Here is a 19,768-nt window from a genome sequence, read left to right as displayed (position 1 = left end):
TTAGGAAAAGGAAGTGACAAGAATAGTGAGGTTCAAAAATATAGTCTCCCTTTTGTGGCAGTCCCTTGCCTGGTTGAAATAAATAATGCACCGATCCTTATCACTGAGGCTCTCCCCTCATTTACAAAGACCAAAAAAATGGACAAAGGAAGAGTCCACCGGTCTCCCCAAAGCACCTAGCAATGCCTTGTTGATGTTGTAAGGTTCCTTTTCCCTAATAAACAAGATATACCAGAAAGAGAGAAATAAAAGAGAAAACGCATAAGCAAAGATACAGATGTCTTCCTGTTCACCAAGGTCAGCTCCCAGTGACGGGACAGCTACGCAACAGTCACACAACGTGGGTGCCTGTCATCTCAGAGAGTAGTAGTTCCTCATCTAAAATCTGTAAAAGGCCACAAGCACATACCTGGACCAAAAAAAGTCCTAAACGGGTAGTAGCAACCTTTGGGTTCATCTGGCAGTTCTCCTGGAATGCTGTGTAAGTGGAGGTAGGTGGAGATTCTGCTGGCCTGGATGGCCACCAAGTTGCCACCAATACCTGGAACACAGGAAACACATAAAGAAGTGAGCCTCTTGTTTTAAACGACTTGCACACATTCAGCCAAAAGCAAGCCTCTTTTTGTCACATTGTGGGCCAATTTTAAAAATTGCTCCAATTTATCCAAAAGTTCTCCTGCAATGCTGATTTAACATTGAGGTTGATATTCTAAAATCACAAAATCACTGAAAGAAAAATTTGTTCATTATTTTTTCATATCTGTCTGGTATAAAAGCAGAATAGAATGGGCAACTTTTAAAAATCATTATCACAATCAAGACATAAAACTAGGTAACAAGATGTTCGTGTTTATCTCCCCAGTGAGAAGGAAACTGAGCTCAATTTATTCAAATAGACAAAGCTTGGGACTTTTCTTGTAGCTTTCCAAGACGGTGGCAGCAGGCACCAAAAAGGGTGACTCGAGAAACTTGCCTTTTTAACCTGAAGGTCCTCTCACCAACTCTGAGGCGGAGGAAGAAACGGCAAGATGTGATATGAATTCCAAAGTGGCGGCAGAGTGGGCCTGCCACATGGGACAGGGACGGAAACATTTGAAAGCCCTGCGTCCCAGGACCTGTGCTGCTCACAGTGGAGATGCTTTCTGAGAAATGCACTGGCAGGCGATTTCACTGCCGTGTGGACACCACAGAGGATGCACACACAGAATGCGCCTGTGAAGCATGACCAGGCGATGCGAACTTACCCCCCATTAGATGTGAGGCCCATCGCTGACCTCATCATGCAGTGCATGACTGCACTGGCGAGGGAGACTTCCACACAAGAAGAGTTAGAGGACAGTTCGAAGGGTGTCTGAATCAGGTACCAAAAGCCAAAAGCTGTGATCACACCAGAGAGACTCAGGACAGCCAGACTCTGCCTAAGAGTGTCACCCACTGTGGATCCAAGTTACCTGCAAGCAAGGTAGTCTCTCCCCCAAACAACTGAGGTCAGACTGTCATGGGTTTGGTTTTGTAATTGGATTATCTGGCTATTGCTTGATGATGAATGAGTTCTTTCCTTGTCAATTTAGAAGGTGATTTTTAGGTAACTTACTAAGGAGAAACCCAGCTCTAGCAGCCTACAAATCTAAGCAGTTTATGTGGGACATACGTGTCATGCTCAGAGACGTGGCTTGACTGATTTTGTTCAAAGCATATGACCTCAATGCTGCCTGTTATCGAGTGATGTTCTGCATTGTAACACAGCTGTCCAGTAACAGAAAAAAATATAAGTAGAGAAAGGGGAAAAGCAAGAGCTCTGATTGTCCTGTAGAGTGGAGAGTGATCTCTTTTTGTGCCAATGCACCAAAAATAAGGCAATTTAAATGTTATATTTTTAAAACTGAAATTATAATGACTTATTTTAAACTAAATGTAGCTTCACAATTTCCTCAGCACATGTCATTTAGTAAATAAAAAACTCATTAAAAGAAAATGCTTAAGATAATTTTAAAATGTGGTACATCTTGAAAAAGTGCATCCCACAGGGTTCTGGAAATTTTTCTAAAGGAAAATAAATGTGTTTTAAAAATCACCCAGACTAGGTGGAACAAATAAGGCACATAAATGTGGAGCTGTTTCTTCAGATTTCTGACAGTGCTCACAGATTTGGGCCTGCAAATTGCCCAAGCCACTTATTAGGACCTCAGTGGTAGCTAACCTCTGTGGCGCCTCCATTTTCAAATCTGAAAATAAAGATAATTTATACCTGCCTCATAAGGATGTTGGGAGAATTAAAATAATGCTACATCAAAGATGCTTGGCACAGTTCTGGACCCAGCTAAGGCTCCACAAATGTTAGCTACTGTTGATAATAATAACAGCAAACAATTTATACAAATAGTATGTTTCTGACCTGCTGTTTTCCTAACTATAAGGACCTCACGCCTAACCTGAAGGAGTGCTCACTGGCCAGAGGATACCAAGGAAATGAGTTGCTTTTCAATTCACACATTACTTTGTTTTTTAAAAAAAGAAAGAATAAATCACTTGGTGCCCATATTTTAAATAGCCATTTAAATTGCCTTCTGTTTACTCAGTGAATTTTCTACTAGAAGTCTGTGATGACTGTTGTTAAGTCTGGATTTCCTAAATCTGAGCTCACTTTCTAAAGTAAACAATTAGAACAGAACACTGAAAAACCGGCATGAATCGGTCCTCATCTGATAGAATACATAAACAAGGACCCTAACTCATTCCTCATTCACCAAGAGGGAACTCATAGGCCCTAGAAACTGAAGGAGGCAAAAGTATTTATACTACACAACACAAGCACTTTATCATAGAGTGTTGCTGGGGTAAAAGAGGGAGAAACCAACTTAACAAAACAACCCAGTCTTGTCATCATCCCTGGGTTTCTGTTCACAGTCCCCGGAAGGAGGAGGAGTTAATGTTAAGAACCAGACTCATGTACAGCAAGCGACTGCCTTCGGAGACACTGTCCAATACAGAGTTTCCATAAAAACGTATGAATCTCAGGTTCCTCTCATCTTGGCCTACTCTGGGGATTCTCCCAGGGGTGACGAGTCATTTGGTGACTTATCAGCTGTGGAATGTCCTGATGCCAATGCAGAAGCAGATGCTACAGGCCAGACTTCCCTTGGATTGAGTTGGAGACAAAGAGCTACTAATGATTACCTGGAACTCTCTTCAAAAAACCCACAAATTTGTTGGTAGAACTTTTTAAATTAAAACTGCTTTTATCATCTCTGTGTTACCAGGTAACAGAGAGAGATGGGAACGTTTATGGGAATAAATGTAAATAAACCCTTGTAAACAATCAGTTGGGGTAAAATTGGGAGTTCATAACCCACTTCAATCTAATGTATGAAATATGATATGTCAAGAGCTTTGTAATGTTGTGAACAACCAATAAAAAAAAAAAAAAAAAAAAAACAATCAGTTGGTCACCTCCCCCTTCCTGTGTCCCTGAGGCCTCATGCTATAGTCCAGGAAATTGATGTTATCATGGCACCAAACTAAAAATAAAATGAACTGAGACTTCAGAAAGACACTAGCAAGACTTTTCCAGGTAAGATGAATAAAATTTTAAAGTAACAACATAATTAGTGAAGAGACTAATTAAAGTGTTAGGTAACCTCGTATGGCTTCATCATGATCTCTGTTTTATATTTTTAAACTACTGCAGAATTATTACCTTGGAATAGTTTCCTTTGATGTCAAAAAATGCTTTCTTGTTACCAAGATATACACCGTGTTTCTATTAGGAGCTTGTTATTAGCATTTCTTTTAAATTATTTAAATTCTTCAGAGACTAATTGCATTATTAAAGCTACCAGAGAGCTTCTAAAGATAGTCTCACATAAATTAAAAACATTAGTAAAAAACAGCTTGTCAATATACTAAATAATTAGTGAGATGCTTCAGAATCCACGGGATCTAATTTTAGGGATCTTATGCTAGAATAAGCTCCACTGATAATGAAAACACAGGAAGAAATTATCAGCAGGTTCATCTAGGGACAGCTTTAAAATTCAAATTTATGTTTTTGTTAAATTTAGCAATATATGTTTCCAGTAAATGTTTAGCACTCACATCATGGAATATATTTCAAATTCTGTCAAGAATTCTCTTACACATTCTCAAAGGAAACCAAAATAAAAGTTCATCTTCTCAAAAAGTCAGTCCTCGTAAGCGACCCCTGGACAGAGCTGGACCCTTCACACCCCTCCACACGGCAGCCCGCACACTTCTAGAAGCCTCCGTCAAAGCCCCTGTTGGCCAACTGCTTTCAGATTCAAGAAATGCAAAGGGCTGGGCAGACATGTCGTCCATCTTTTCACATTTTTCAGAAGAAATACATAGAACCTCATCCTGGTGAAGACCCTTCTCCAGTGTACTCTCTTCCCAAGTGTCCCACCTACCGCTTCCCTCCCCACACATCTGTTCACAGCGGGATACAGACTGGGTGGCCCAGGGCTCAGATGCAGCACGTCTGACCCTGCGTGCTTTCAGCATGGCCACACCTGGCCGTCCTCCTCACCTCACAGTGTCATCCAAGTAATACGATTTTCTATTTGTGCTGTGACATGAAAAGCCAGGAAACACTGTCCTAGAGAAATGAATCTCTCTACTCTTTTGGGACAATGGATGCCGTTACTCATAGATCCCTTCGGCTCAGTCTTTCTTCCTTACTCTGTCTAGATTTCCACCTGTCCGTCTGCAGGACTCCTTTTATTGCCTCAGTGAATTAAGGTGCATCTGTCTTTCCATTTCACAGATCTGCCCCCGCTTGCTCTGCGTCTGTCACACGCACTGCCCGCCCTTCTCTCTTGCTCCTTGGCAGAAACACAAACACAGTGACGTCGTACTCAGCTCTCCCATCTTAGGAAAAGGTCCTCATTTGGTCTTCTAGATCCTCATTCAGACTTCTAATTCCCTTATTTTCATTGCCAACCACTTAGTTAGGACTATAAAAGTGCTTCTTCCAAAATTCTAATTGTTTTATACTAAATATTTATGTAGATACGTAGGCTATAAAGAATCATGATACAAAACACCCCGCACCACCACCCCATGAGAAAATGAATGCATCACTTTGATGTTGACATACCCTGTATGTCCCCCTTGCAGGGATCATCCTGAATTGTTTTTCATTCTCTAGCTTTTCTCACACGACTACCACCTCACGTGTACACCCCTCAGCAAGGCATAGTTAGGTTTACATGCTTCTGAACTTTATGTTAATGGAATAATTTATCATATATTAAGTTCATAGGATTCATCCTTGCTCTTGGGTGAGGTGTAATTCATTCACTTTTATTGTTAATAGTATTCTATTGTAAGACTATACCCGCATTTATTTAGCCTGCTATTCAACTACACTGAGCTCTCAAATGACTTCCTAATGATTGAACAAATGGTCCCCCTGGAGTCATCCTTCTGGGCTACATTACAGCTGTCTTCCTCCCAACAATGAGTTCTAGCTCAACTCTTTCCTCGTCTGCCTATGAAATACTTACTCCTTGTTCTTTAACTTTTTAAAAAAAATCTGTTAAGTCCTATTGTCCCAGATGTGCGACACCTATAAAAATGTAAATTGAGCAACAAATACACAATTTATGGAAACTTTGGAAAATAAATATTATGTTTCTAGAGTGCTACTCTTTTGAGAAAAGTAATAGTTGAATGATTAGAGGGTTTGAGATATATATTTACATATTTAAGATGCAAAGGATATATAAGTTCTAGAATATAATTTCCAATCTATTTTAATGCATCTGTGTCAATTTTCTTGAAACAGTCATAACTGAAACTTGGAACTTAATGGACTAAAAAAGCTCCTATCTAAATATTTACTCTTATCTCCAGAGCTTAAGGAACAGACCAACTAGGAGGAAATGCTAAGAAACCAGTATTAAACTAATTTTTCTAGTTAAACAGGAGAAATTAAGTAATAAGAGTCACTATCATTGCCAATTTTTTATTCAAGCTGGAGGAAGCATCTTTCCATCTCTGCTTCTTTGATTGCACCTCATCACTTCCCACTAAAATATATGAAAATTTTTGTTTCTGTTCTAAGTTGTGTTATTTAACAAGAAAATTTCCCGATTTAGTGACATAAGAGTCTGTAGCAAGACTAAGTATACTCTTTAACTTATGCATTTACTCCTCCAACAATACCAAACCTCAACACGGTAGGCATTATGCAGAGTTATACAAAAAGAAAATTATCATTCAAAATAAATACATAATGCAATAAAATTGCTAAAAACATACTGTGGAAGTGAAGAAAAGAGAGAGTTACCAATGATAAGTATCTAGTTTGCAGAAGATGTAACATTTTAATTGGGTCTGGATAAATAAGCAGAGCTTCCCAGAGGAGAATAAGAACAGGAAGTACACAGACCTGGCACCCAGGGACAACAGGCTGTGTTCAGTTCATCAAGGAGATGCGAGCTTTGCGGTGTGTGGAGTGACAGGGAAGGGAGCCAGGAGGCTGAGTCACGGCACACTGGCCCAGTGTGTCGTGACACTGAGCACTTTATCCTCTACGAAATAGAAAACTCTCTGTGCTCTGAATAAGGGCCAAGAGCAGGTTTCTGGGGAAGGTAACTTACAGCAGACGCGGACAACAGGTTAAACTGGGCAAGAGAGAAGTAGCAGGGAGGCACTGTGCGGATGCACCCAGGAAAGACACTGAACAAAAGGACGACAGACAGAACATGGAGACTCATTCAGAAGGTATTTCAAGAGCCCATAAAAGCAGAGTATGGAGGAGGAACGTGTGGCATTTTGCTTGGAATACAGGGAGATGGAAATACCAGAAGCAGAGAGGAAGAGTGGGTGTAGGGGAGACAGGGAGTTCACTAAGGAGCTATAACGGTCTTTCGTGTGAAAGCATCTAATTTAAAGTGTGAGTCTGGAAGTGAACATGTTTCAGGGCTAGAGATAAAATACTAAAGCCACATGACAAAGACACACTCCTCAAACTTTTGTATGTTATCAGAATCGGCTGAGGGGTTCTACCTCAGAGCTCCCTAATCAGGGCTTGAGAATTTGGCCTTCTTAGATCCCAGGGGCCACACTTTGAAAATCTCTGGTCTAGACAAAATCACTCACAAAAACGGTGAAGAGAGGCAGGTGCAGTAGCAAAATGCTGTCTCAAAACAAAAATAAAAAGGGCGAGAGTTTAAGTGACCCTTGGGTCAATCCCTAGTACCAAAAAAAAAAAAAAAAAAAAAGTGAAGACAGAATAGAGGATGATCCAGAGAGAACAGTCTTGAAGAATATAAACAATTAAGAGGCAGATGGAAACGGGCTGGGGTTGTGGCTCGGCGGTAGAGCATTTGCTCTGTACATGTGGGGCCCTGGGTTCGATCCTCAGCACCACCACGTAAAAATAAATTAATTAAGGTGTTATGTCCAACTACAACTAAAAAATAGATATCTTTTTAAAAAGAGGCAGGTAGAAAGCAGAAACCAATGAAAGGAAATAAAAGGGAATTCTCCGAGAATGGCAGGAGCATGGGGAGCCACCTGATCACGCGCAGGCAAAGGGAAAAGATGTCAGAGGAAGGCAGGGGAGAGTACAATAACGGCTGGAGGGCGGGTCCCAGGAGCTGCAGTGGCACAGGTGCGCCTTGGACAGAGCCAGCCCCTCCTCCGAGACTGGCCAAAGAGGGTTAAGCAGACGTTGATAAAGGCAAGCACAGAGGTGGAGAGAAAGGAAAGACCAGAGCCGACCGCCTCTCTCCTCCGCAGACTGCCCTCCAGAAACACGGAAGGCACTGCCCCAGCAGAAGGAAGGTCCCCGGTGCCGATGGAGATCTGGATGTGCACAGGAGAGAAGAATGCGGCACATGTCAGCCTCACGGGAATACAGAAGATAGCACCTCCTCCTTTATCTTCTTAAAAAACTCTTAAAAGCACAAACAATCACAATGTATTACAGGATTTATAACAACGTAGAATGTATGCCAAAAAGAACACAAGAAAGAATGGCAATTCACGTGTCCTGATGGAGGTCTCTTCTCTAAAATGTAAAGTAGTATATTTCTGTTTGAACAGATAAAATACGGCAGGCCATCAGCCGTAGGTCAATGGTTCCTAAAGTGGCCTGTAGGAAAGCTGGATCCAGAAATTCTAATCCCGAGCTGGCAGAAGTACCCAAAGCAGAGATTTACAAAAATGATATTGTAAAATAAAGACTATAAGAATCCCGTAGTAGAAAAGTCTGTTTAACCTAATGTTTACCAAACTGACCACAGAACTCACTTTTCAAGTTATACTCATTAGCATGTACACTTCCAGACTCACACTTTAAATTAGATGCTTTCATATGAAAGACCATGTGTTCTCCACCTCTGTGCACCTCACAGAAACTAGTGTTACCACAAAATGTATTTGGGAAACGCTAAAATTAGAGAGATGCTGGTAAGTCTCAGGAGATATTCTAATCACAGTATCAATTCAGATAAAGTTTAAACAATGCATTTGTATACCTGAGAAAAGAAGTAATTAATAGCTGTACAATTTCAGGGGTGGGGGGCAGGGAAACACAGTTTTAGGGACCAAGCAGCTCTGGGTTTCAACCTTGACTCACCACTTACTGGATATGAGGCATCGGGCAATTTACTTCTTGTGAAGATTAAATGATAATGTAGTATCCATAAAAGAACTGTAAGTTCCTGGGGCTCACTAAATAGCAAATGATGGAAAAAGAGCAGGAGGAGGAGAACAACAATAGGGGTCCCTTAAATAGTCCACCTCAGCATATTTAAAAGGAAATTCAATTCTCTAAAGCTCCAGCTTACTTGGGGAACATAGAGGAAATCTTCTCTGCAGATATTTTTTTAATATTTACTTTTTAGTTGTAATCGACACAATACCTTTATTTTATTTATTTATTTATTTTTAGGTGGTGCTTAGGATCCAACCAGGGCCTCACATGTGAGAGGCAAGTGCTCTGCCGCTGAGCCACACCCCAGCCCTCTATGAATATTTTTAAAGAGTGGATTTTAATGTCAGATGAACTCAGTGTGACACTCAACTAAGAGGTTTCCTCACTGAGACACAAAATGGATTTTATTACCACGACATGTACCATGGCCAGACTTCCAAAGACAGCCCTTACTGATGTTCCAGAAAGGTCTCTTAGGTAAAAGTGAAATAATGGAAATACTCATTAAAGCCTGTGAATAAAGGCCTTGTGGCAATTTAAGTTAAATTTCTCACTGAAATGTTGTTCAATTTGGCTGTAACAATCATTATTGGAAAATATTTATGCTAATGAATTTTCCAATTAATATTCACTGAAGAGAATTTGAATAGACAGAAATTGGGAGTCATTCCAGGCAGTGGAAATCAGACAGCCTTTACAGGAACAATACATGAATCTAGTCAGAATGATAACAGAAGAAGTTGTGTGTGTCCTTTGGGAACAAACACCGAGTCCAAGAGCAGGAGAAGGGTCTGGACGCTGGCCAGGGGAAGTCGATCATGACTTGAAACACAGGAGAAAACCACTGCTAAGCTCATCTCATGACTGATGTAATAAAAACAAAGTTTAAGGAAGATCAGTCTTTTAGTGACATTTAATTTGCAGGGTACAGGGAGTGAGTCAGGAAGGCTACTCCATCACTCCAGTGGATGGCTACAGGGGGACCTTACCTACAGTGGGGAGAGGCGCTTGTTATGTAAATAAACCAACGGATGAAGAAGTCCTGTTAAGGGGCCAATAAACAATGCCTGGCCATTTCTTGGTCAGAGAGAAGAGCCAGCTTGATGCTTTTAAGGATGGGGGTGTGGGGGGGGGGGAGGAACCTGTTATGGACACTGTAAGGCAGACAAAGATTAGTATGTTCAGTAGAAACTTGATTAGAATTTTGGAGAACTTGCCTTTGTATGACATTTTATTTTACATAAATATAGAAAAGTAATTTATATTGAATGTGTAATATATCCTGTGATGTGTTCTTCCTCAGGTAGAATTACTTTTTAAATTATATTGGTCTAGGCTACCCTTAAAATCCAATTTAATGACAGCCATCCCCAAAGCCAGTAGGATTGGATTAAAATGATCTTATTAAGTGCAATTCATTAAAAAAGTCTCTGTAATGTAAGTATTACATTCCTGTTTCACAGATAAGAAAAAACACAAGGTAGATTTTAAAGGGATCAGTAAAGGAGTGACAGATTTTAATGAACTGAATTGACTCAGGCAATAGTTAAACCTTGCTAATTCTAATCCACCCAGGGCCATTGGCAAAAGCAGCAACAAAATAACATGTTAGCAAACAGGCCCAAGGTAAAGGATATTGTGTTTTGCCATACTAGACTTCAAGTCAGGTACGCCTAGCAAACCTATATCTCAATTAAAAAACAGTTCATCCTAAAAATGTGTCCTACATCTGAGACTAGGGAAGGTAATTTCCCTTCTGAATAACAACAACTTGGAGTTGGAGGAAAGAATGGACGATAGATCACCTAAAATTTGAGACTCCTTTAGCACCTAAGAATATATAAAGATTTGATATCATCACAAAACAGCACATCTAATTCTTACCGTTAATAACTGGAGTGTAAACAACAATTCCAACCAAGTTTGGGTCAGATACAGTTGTGTCCAGAATAAGGCCCCCGATGCTGAAAGAAATAAAATCACATAATTTATGAAAGAGGAAGAAAAAGGAACTTGATGTTGTTCTGTACCTACAGACACTTTGTAGTATAAAATGCTTACATACATTAAAAACAGAATAAAAATATTCAAAATATAAATCAATATCAACAGTAAAAAGTTGGAATTGTGTGGGCACATACGAACATGTAACAACAATTCCTGTCAGTACGTACAACTCTTAGGCACCAATTTTTAAAAAGTGGGGAAAAAATGGTAAAAAGTTAAAAATAAAACATAGCATAAGCTATAGCCCCAAATTTCAGGACTCTGATCTCCAGTATAAACTACTTGTTGAAAGAATAAGTACATGCTTTAAATTAAGAAATTATTAACCATGTCCTTTTCTAGGGAGTGAGGCTAACATTGGACTAATAGCACTTTATATCCTTCCATGCTTATTAATATTTGAAATCACCTACCACTCTCTAAGTAAAATAATTTTTTTAAAGTATCTATTTGAGCCAAGTGCAGCTGTGTACTCCTGTAATTCTAGCTTCTGGGGAAGCTCAGGCAGGAGGATCACAGATTCAAGGTAATCTATGTAATTCAGTGAAACCTGCTCTTTAAAAAAAAAAAAAAAAAGTATCTTTTCACATTTGAAGTAAGCAGATTAAAAGGATGGTTTTTATTGTGCTGAAAGCAGATTTGCCTGAAACGTGTCTTATTGTGGGTAAATTAAAATAATAAGTTGTAACCATAGAAAGAACTGATCCCAAGAAGTCTAAAAAAAAAAAAAAAAGAACCAAAGTTATTTTTAATATAATATAGCAACGAGCCAGACACTCAATGTCTCAATAGGACTTGGAGGCCAAGGCCACCCTTAACGGGTCAACTTCAGTCTGTTGGCCTATGTGCTATAAAGCATCGTCAGTCCCATGGCACCCTATTGCCTAACTCACCAGGAAACACAATCTACATTATACCAAAATGAACCACATGCTGTCACAGAATGGGGCTGATTTTCCAAAATATCAGATCAATGCCTAGCATGCCCAAAAAAATCAGACCAAATGTCTTACCACTACCTGATGGTTAACATTAGGAAATGATCATTTCCTTATTATTTTAATTCTTTTGAAAAATAAATTAATTTTGGCTTGATATGCTTAAACTGTGGAGGTTCCATTAGAAAGGGATACCAGAGGGTCTAAAAATAGTCCTTAGAAATATTTAGTATGTTAAGCCTATAGAGTGTATGTATGTGTGTGTATGTGTGTGTGTGTATACAAAAACACATTCTGAATATACACACACATACTATATATAGCATATATATATATATATGTACTTTATGCATATATAACATACATTATATATAGTTGGTACTATGTGTGTATTTATGTAACTACTTATAAGTCAAAGAATTAATCTCCCTGCCAAAATGCAAAGCTCATAATGTAAATATGACATGAACATTTTTAAGAATACATTTCTAAATAGTTTTGCTACCCAGGTAATGAAACTTACTAAAACAATTTTAGAATATAGAAACAAAAAGAAAATAAAAACCAATCCTAGTTACCATGTTGGTATATAGCTTTGCATATATTTTTATTTATGTATTTATTATTTATTTATTTATTTAAATTGACAAGTAGAAATTCCATATATTTATGCTGTACAAAATGATGTTTTAAACATGTATGCATTGTGGAATGGCTGAGTTAAAGTCAATTAACATGGCAAATGTCACATAACAATCACATACTTTGAAGTGAAAACACTTAAAATCTCTTTCTTAGCAATTTTCAAAAATACAATACATTCTTATCAACTCTGGCCACCATGGTATACAATAGACCTAACTAAAAATATGAATATTTGCACCCAAATCTCCCCAACCCCACCCCAAACATTTTAATGTATATTTTAAAAAATAAAAATTAGATCAAATTGTGAAAGTTTTATTTCTGTTAAATTTTATTTTTATCAAACAAAGGTACATTATTGGAAAACTGAAAGGAACACAAAGCTTCATAATAAAATCATAGCCCAGATCCTTTCCTCTACTGGGAGTTCTTTTTAACTTCTTTAGCGTTTCTCCTGGCATTTAATTTGGTTTCTAAATAACATGCTCCAGCTTGTATTTCTCATTTTTAATTCTAGACATTTCTCTAATGACTTCCTGCTCTGGCAGATGAGGATTTAGCCTCTTATAATCTCTCCCTACTTTGGACCTTTCACAAATCCCTTCCTCCTTCATCCTGCCAATGTGGCTATGTTATAATTTGGGTGAAGTATTTAGGGTCGATTTTATTATAACAATGGAATCATTATTCATAGCCTAGTGTGCAAAACATCCTCACATGTACTTTTGCTTTGCCTGATGTATTACTAATTCAGCCTCAAATGTGCAGCAAAGTCAATGAAATACCTCTAAATACATCAAACATGTCAGGCATCCAATCAATTCCATGATTCTCTGATTCTTAGAGACATCTCCTCTCATGCCCACTCCCCTCCTGACAACTGGATGGGCCACCAGATCTCAGGCATAGCTGCTGCCAGGCTGGGCCTTCACGTGCCTCTTGTTCTATTACCACCACCAAGTTCCAAAATTTCACAGAAAAAAGCAATCTACATCACAGAAAAAGGAACCACACAGTGTCACAGAATGGAACTCCTTGTTCTTGTCTTCTTTCTTGATTTATTTCCTCACGTTGATAGATGACTCTGTTTATCAGCTTAAACAGAAAGGGCATATGGGAACTAAATTCTGTGAGATCCTGCCTGTCCGGAATTTTCTTTTTCTTTTTTTTATTTTTATTTGTTCGTGTAGCTCTGTGGACATTCTCTTATTTGATACTGTGACTGTTTTATGTCCAAAATAATTAACCCTTGGAATTTTGAAGAAATCAATTCTGGCGTTGCTGTTAGATGTCATACTGATACTGAGAAACTAATGTGACTCTATTTTTAAAAATAAATAACAGCAGCTTCTACCTCAAGGTCTGTCCTAAGGAAGGGGGCGTGACCCTTGTCCTTGGAAAAACCCACAGAGGACTCCTAAGCACATACCCACCCTGCTGAGTTGTTTGTCTGTAAATAATAGGAGAGGTCTGGGGCGCCAGGTGTCCCTGACTCAGTTAGGCTAGGTGAGGGCCCACAGCAACCCCCCTAGCAACCTCCAATCAGCATAAGACAGGGAAAATACCTGGAATGCCAGATGACCCCCAAGTAGTTTATGGTGGTTGATAACATGTTGGGAAACCATGTAGTTTAGCAAGTACACCCCTCATGGCCTAAACCAATCAGTTCAAACGAATCCCCCTCTTGTACTAGCCAATCACCCCTATCCACTTGTTCCTGCCAGTGAATGTGCTAATCAATGTTAAGAGTTGTTGTTTGATTTTTCCCATGGTATGGAATGATTTGCTGTGTGATGTGACACATAGAGTATCCCCCCAAACCTATAAAATCTCACTGAACAAAGGATCGGGACTCACTCCCTGGGACCGCTGCGTAGGGAACGGTTGTGAGTCCAGGCTGGAGCTTGCAATAAAGACTCTTGTGTGATTGCATCAGATTCGGCTCCTGGAGGTCTATTGGGGTCCCACGAATCTGGCATAACAATACCCAGACCTTTATGTGTAACTTCCTTTTTCTGGAACTTGTGATTTATGACGACATGCGCACTAGATGGCCCTTTCCATTTGGGAACCAGGTTCCAGGTAATTTTCTCTCCTTATCATTTGCCTCCTATTGTCCACCTCTTTGCTCTCTACTGTCCAGGAGAGTTCATCTGCTTCTGGGGGCAGGAGTGCTTCCTGTCTCTTTTTTTTTTTCCCCTAATAGTCGGTTCTGACATTCTGGATGTCACAGCATGTCTTACTCTGAGGACACGATGATGGGTTTTGATGAGCTCTTGCCCTTCTTTGAGTACCTATTTTAGTCGGTTTTGCATACTGGAGGCCGTCACCAAATGCTTGGCCATGCTTCCTGCCTGTTGCTCCCTCAGGGCCCTGCGCAGTGTTCATGTAGCTCTGTGGACACGGGCTGTCTGTCACCATGTGGCCTTGCAGCCCTTCCACCAAAGGGATGATAAGGGTCAGTATCTGCAGGTATTTTCTTTTGTGCTGATAAGTTTCCTCAGAAATAATTAACTTTTTTTCTTTGGGCCTGGAGGCATAGCCTCATCACCAGGATTTTATGAACAGAGAAAAGGAAGTGAGTGACTCTCTCCAGTCCCCGTGGACCTCCCCTTCCTCTTCCTCTCTTCTAGACAGTGCTTGATCCGCTCCTCACCTGCGCAGGCGTCCTGGCACCTGGAGCCTCTCTGACTTAGCCTCTCCAGGGTTCCTTCTGCCAAGGGGGAGGCGGCATTCAGCCTGGGGTCTAACTGTTCCTTACGCCTGCCTTCCCCCGACCTTCACTTTAGCCTATTTCCTCCGCCTCCCTGGGTTTCTGAGAGTCCCATCAGTTTGCTCCTAAAAGATGGCCTACTTCCAGCTGTTTCCTTTCTGCCTGTTTGTTACCCACGATTCCTCTGATTTCTATCTTTCAATGTTTGGAGAATCTCACCTGCTACCCTCTCTGTGTTCCCCTTTGTCTCTATGGTCTCACAGCATTTTTGTTTTTCGTCATCTTAGTTTCAGGGAAGAAAAAGACAAATGTGTCTTAATTTACCGTGTTTATAGGAAATCCATACTCTTTTCTAAGTTACTCTCTAGTATTTCTATAATGTTCTTTTTAATGGCTAATATTCTATTTTATGACTATACTACAGTTTATTTAATCAATATCTGGATGCTAGAGCTTAAAGTTGTTAAATTTTTTCTTATTAAAAACTCCACTGTGATGAGAATGTTTGCAATTATATCTTTTGCATATATCTTCAATTATATTTTTAAGTCTGTCAGAATCCTGGATGAGTCAAATGGCATGTATATTTCCAAGGCTTTCTGACACTTACAACTTACTATTCAAAGAAAGTAATGTCTTGGGCTGGGGCTGGGGCTGGGGCTGGGGCTCAGCCGTAGTGCACTTGCCTGGCATGTATGAGGCACTGGGCTTGAGTCTCAGCACCACATATAAATAAAGAAATAAATAGATAAAGGTCATCAGAAACTTAAAAATATATATTTTAAAAAATAAGTAATGTATTTGTTGGGTTAAATACATACACATACACACACATACACACACACACACACACACACAATTTTATTTATCCATCCAGTAAGGCTCTTGTTGAAGAGAAGTTTGAAATTCATGGCCGATAGTTTCAGCACATCTACTGATTTCAATAACTTCTGTAACTTCCCTTATTACCTGAGAGAATTATGAAATGGCTATATAAAATGATTAATCCAAGAAATAAAAACAGGCCATTTTGAAATATGCACACACATACACACACACTTTAGCACTAACCTACTTATCACCATCGCCGTGATGACGGGCTCCCAGCCTGAGTGGAGAACTGTCCTTGTAGCTGGATGTTTGGCAGCTATTATAATCCAGATAGGAGTTAGGGCCAAGAAAAAGGCACCAACTAGTGGAGAAACGTAGTAATAGGTCTCTAAAATTAAGAAAAAAAGAGACATTTCAATTTGTCTTCTCTCTCAGTAGCAAATACAAATTATTGAGAGTATGAGTTTACTAAAAGATGTGACATAAGCAAACATATTGACATGCCTTACATGTTCTATAAACTTGCAAAAAAATAGAACTATAGGCAAAATTTAAAAATTTAATAATGTAATAGAAAACTAACACTTCAATTCACAAATGTTTATCACAAAACAGCTGTGTGACATACATGAGAACAGCAATAATACATCTAAGGATTAGAAAAACAACAATAAAAGATTAACATTTAGCAGATTACCAAGACTTTGTCACCCTTGTCTGTGAAGAATCTCACTTGATCACAATTATTCATTCCCTCTCCATCCTTGGACTTAACTACATATAGAGAAAACCTCTCTACTTCATTGACTTTGGACCTGGCCACTTGTCCTTTTGGTGCTCATGATTTATGCCATCTCTAAACAAAATTTTAAATGTGCTTTCATAAATGTCTAGAATATGTGTGTGGACTGTTCTCAGGCACTTGACAACGGACCTTACCAGACCAGTATTCCTGAGGGAAGGGGAAGACAAGAGATGAGCACTCCAAGAACCCCAGCACATACAGACCACAGCACCGGGAGGGAGAACTCTGGCAGAGCGGCTAAGGCAGAATCCACAGAAGAGGCAGCTGTCAGAGCAAGCCTGAGAACCGAGCGGTGAGCCATGCACACTCGGGGTGAGCGCCAAGGCTGGCCAAGAACCACCAGGCAGTTGTAAACTGAAGATTTCCCAGAGTTCACAAAGGTCTAGAAGTCATTCAAGATCTAACCCCCAAGAGAGGAGAGGTCTCTTTGAACACTGAGAGCTTTCAGCAGAGACCTGAAAAAGGTCACATCCTTCTAGTAGGACTAGCCCTAGAATAAAGGCTGCTATGGACCTGCCTCAAAGTAACTTTAAATCAGGCTTAGCAAGCTTCAGCTAGTTCACAAATGGCTACACATGAGAATCAAGTCCAACATTCCATGCAGAAAAACCATCAGACACCCAAGAACACGGCACCCACCGTGTCCAGCAACCAACCAAGAATCAGGTAGAGTATCTGATTCCACTGGAACTCTGAGACTTTCTACATAGAAAGTTCACTTTATCTTACAGAAGTTTTCAAGTACTTAATCTTTATAAATCCAGTAAATTAAATGTATAGATATGGTGACTTAAGTTTTATAAATATTCATATAATGTAAACAAATTTGGTAAGAAATCTATTTAAAAACTACAATAAGTCAATTACTTAATTATAAATTTTGAAATGCAATTAGGAGACTGACATATTGCTCTAGTAGGCTGTTATAAGTATATAAAATAAATATGTGCTGCCTCTTTAGCATAAAATTAGTAATTCCATGAGTTTGACTTGCAAATATTTTTATATTTAAATTTAAATCTCCCCATGGTTGGAAGTTGCATATCCTTTATTTAAACACTTAGATATCATCCCAAGACATTTTTGGTGATAGCATTTTAGCTTATCAAAGTTTTATTTTTAAGAGTTCAGACAGGATACCCTGGATTTCTTCTTGATAACTTTAATACATATTGTGTTTAGTAATGATTTTATAACTTCAAGAAAGGTTGATCTCACAGTCATTGTTTGTAGCCTTCAGCCTAGATTAAATGTTACTTAATTTTTCTATTATCTAACAGAATTCTGCAATCCTTACCTCAATTCTTATCTTTAATTTTCATTTATTTAGCTTCTGAAGACATTTAAGATCTTCCTACCTATGACTAAAGATGCCTGAACCAGATAGAAATTCAATTTTTTTCCACTTTTTCTATCAGGTAGAAACAAGCAATTACTACAGATATTAAAATAACATTTAAACAAATTTCATTCCCATGGCTGTCTGGATTTGCCACCACCAATTCCAATTAATTATACTAACAAAACTCATTTTTACATTTTCTTCCATTTAAAGGAATATGACTAATGCTACATTCTGTCTCATTTTCTCCAGTGTTTTTCAAAAGATGAAAAAAAATCTTCATTTGTTGAATGGATTCCCTGTTTTCCTCATAAATCATTAGATAAGGGTAAACAATATTCCAATGAGGAAGCACTCCTACCTCCTAAAACAACTGCAGTGAGCAGCGATCTCTCTATGGGACCAAAAAGAAACTAAAACCACTAGAGGGAGATGAAAAGAGCTACTCAGCAGTTCAGGTCACATCAGGTTGAAACAGGAGCAGCACGTCAGACTCTAAAGAAATCGTCCCCAGCGGTCACCCTCTAGACAGACATCTGAAGTTGAAAAGCACCCACCCTGGCCCAGAATCACTGTCCTGTGTTTTCAAAGAGTGGGGGAAATGTCTCAGGAAAGAAAAAGAATGACTGGGGGTCTGGGGCTGTGGCTTAGGGGGGAGCACTTGCCCCTGTGAGGCACTGGGTCTGATCCTCAGCACCACATAAAAATAAATAAATAAAACCAAGGTATTATGTCCATCGACAACTTAAAAAATATTAAAATAAAGAGTGGGTAGTTCCACAAAAAGTTAAACCCTTCCCACACAACCCCACCAGTTCTACTCCTCAGCGTACACCCAGGGGAACTGAGCACACATTTACACAAAAACTTGTACTGGGATGTTCCTAGCAGCAGCATCCCTGGGGAGCAACCCAAATACCTATCAGATGGTGAATGGAGATACTTCACATTACTGAGCCATATTGTTGATCCACACGATGAAATACTATTCAGCACTCAGACTCAATACGGATTAATGCTAGAATATGGATGAACCCTGAAAACATCATGCTAAGACATAAAAGGTCACATACCATCCGATGCCATTTGTATGAAATGCTCAGAATAAGCAAATCCAAAGACAACAGATTAGCGGGGAAGGAGGAAATGAGGAGTACTCCAAAAGGGTGATAGGTTTCTTTCAGGGTGAGGAAAATGTTCTGGAATTAAGTCACAGTCATAGTGGCCATTGAATTGTTCACTTTAGAAAGCAGAATTGCATGGATGTGATACCCAATTTTTAGAAATTCTAACAATAGAAAATAAAGTTTAAATTTAAATGGAAATAAATTCTAACATTGGAAATAACCTTTAAAAATGTCTATGACTGCACATATGGTACGATGCTACATCGTGTACACAGAAATGAAAACTTGTGCTGCAATTGTGTACAAGGAATCAAAATGCATTCTGCTATTTTATATATATCTAATTAAAGTAAATAAATAGTTTTAAAAGTCACTGTCAAAAACCACATATATACACACATACATATATACATAAATAGAAAAGATAACAAATGGGGTAAAATGTTAATAAGTGAAATCTAGTAAAGATACTCAGGTGTTTTTTTAATCAGCATAATTAATCAATTGATGGATCTAATCCATTGACTAATCCAACTGATCCATCAAAATGGATTCATTCATGAAAAAGATTAATCCACTACTGGCTGAATGAACTATGTGAGGTGTCACCTGGCTGGAGGAAGTAGGTCACTAGGGCGTGCCCTGGAAAGGCCCTTCCTCTCTCTGTGCTTCCTGGT

The 19,768-nt window shown here is 39.1% G+C and overlaps 1 protein-coding gene across 1 annotated transcript in view; it reads right to left on the bottom strand.

Moving 5' to 3' along the window:
• Slc41a2 (solute carrier family 41 member 2) overlaps nt 1-19,768 on the bottom strand; it is a 117,099-nt gene that overhangs the window by 33,887 nt on the left and 63,444 nt on the right. The window contains exons 7-9 of the mRNA XM_077798718.1: nt 16,058-16,205; nt 10,568-10,647; nt 410-541 (exon numbers count right to left, since the gene is read on the bottom strand). Coding sequence (XP_077654844.1) covers nt 410-541; nt 10,568-10,647; nt 16,058-16,205 — 360 coding nt within the window. The remainder of the gene's footprint in view (nt 1-409; nt 542-10,567; nt 10,648-16,057; nt 16,206-19,768) is intronic.

This window comes from Urocitellus parryii, chromosome 5, assembly GCF_045843805.1.
Source record: "Urocitellus parryii isolate mUroPar1 chromosome 5, mUroPar1.hap1, whole genome shotgun sequence".
Taxonomy (NCBI): domain Eukaryota; kingdom Metazoa; phylum Chordata; class Mammalia; order Rodentia; family Sciuridae; genus Urocitellus; species Urocitellus parryii.
Note: the sequence above shows the minus strand (reverse complement) of the source record. Positions and strands in the feature narration are given on the sequence as shown.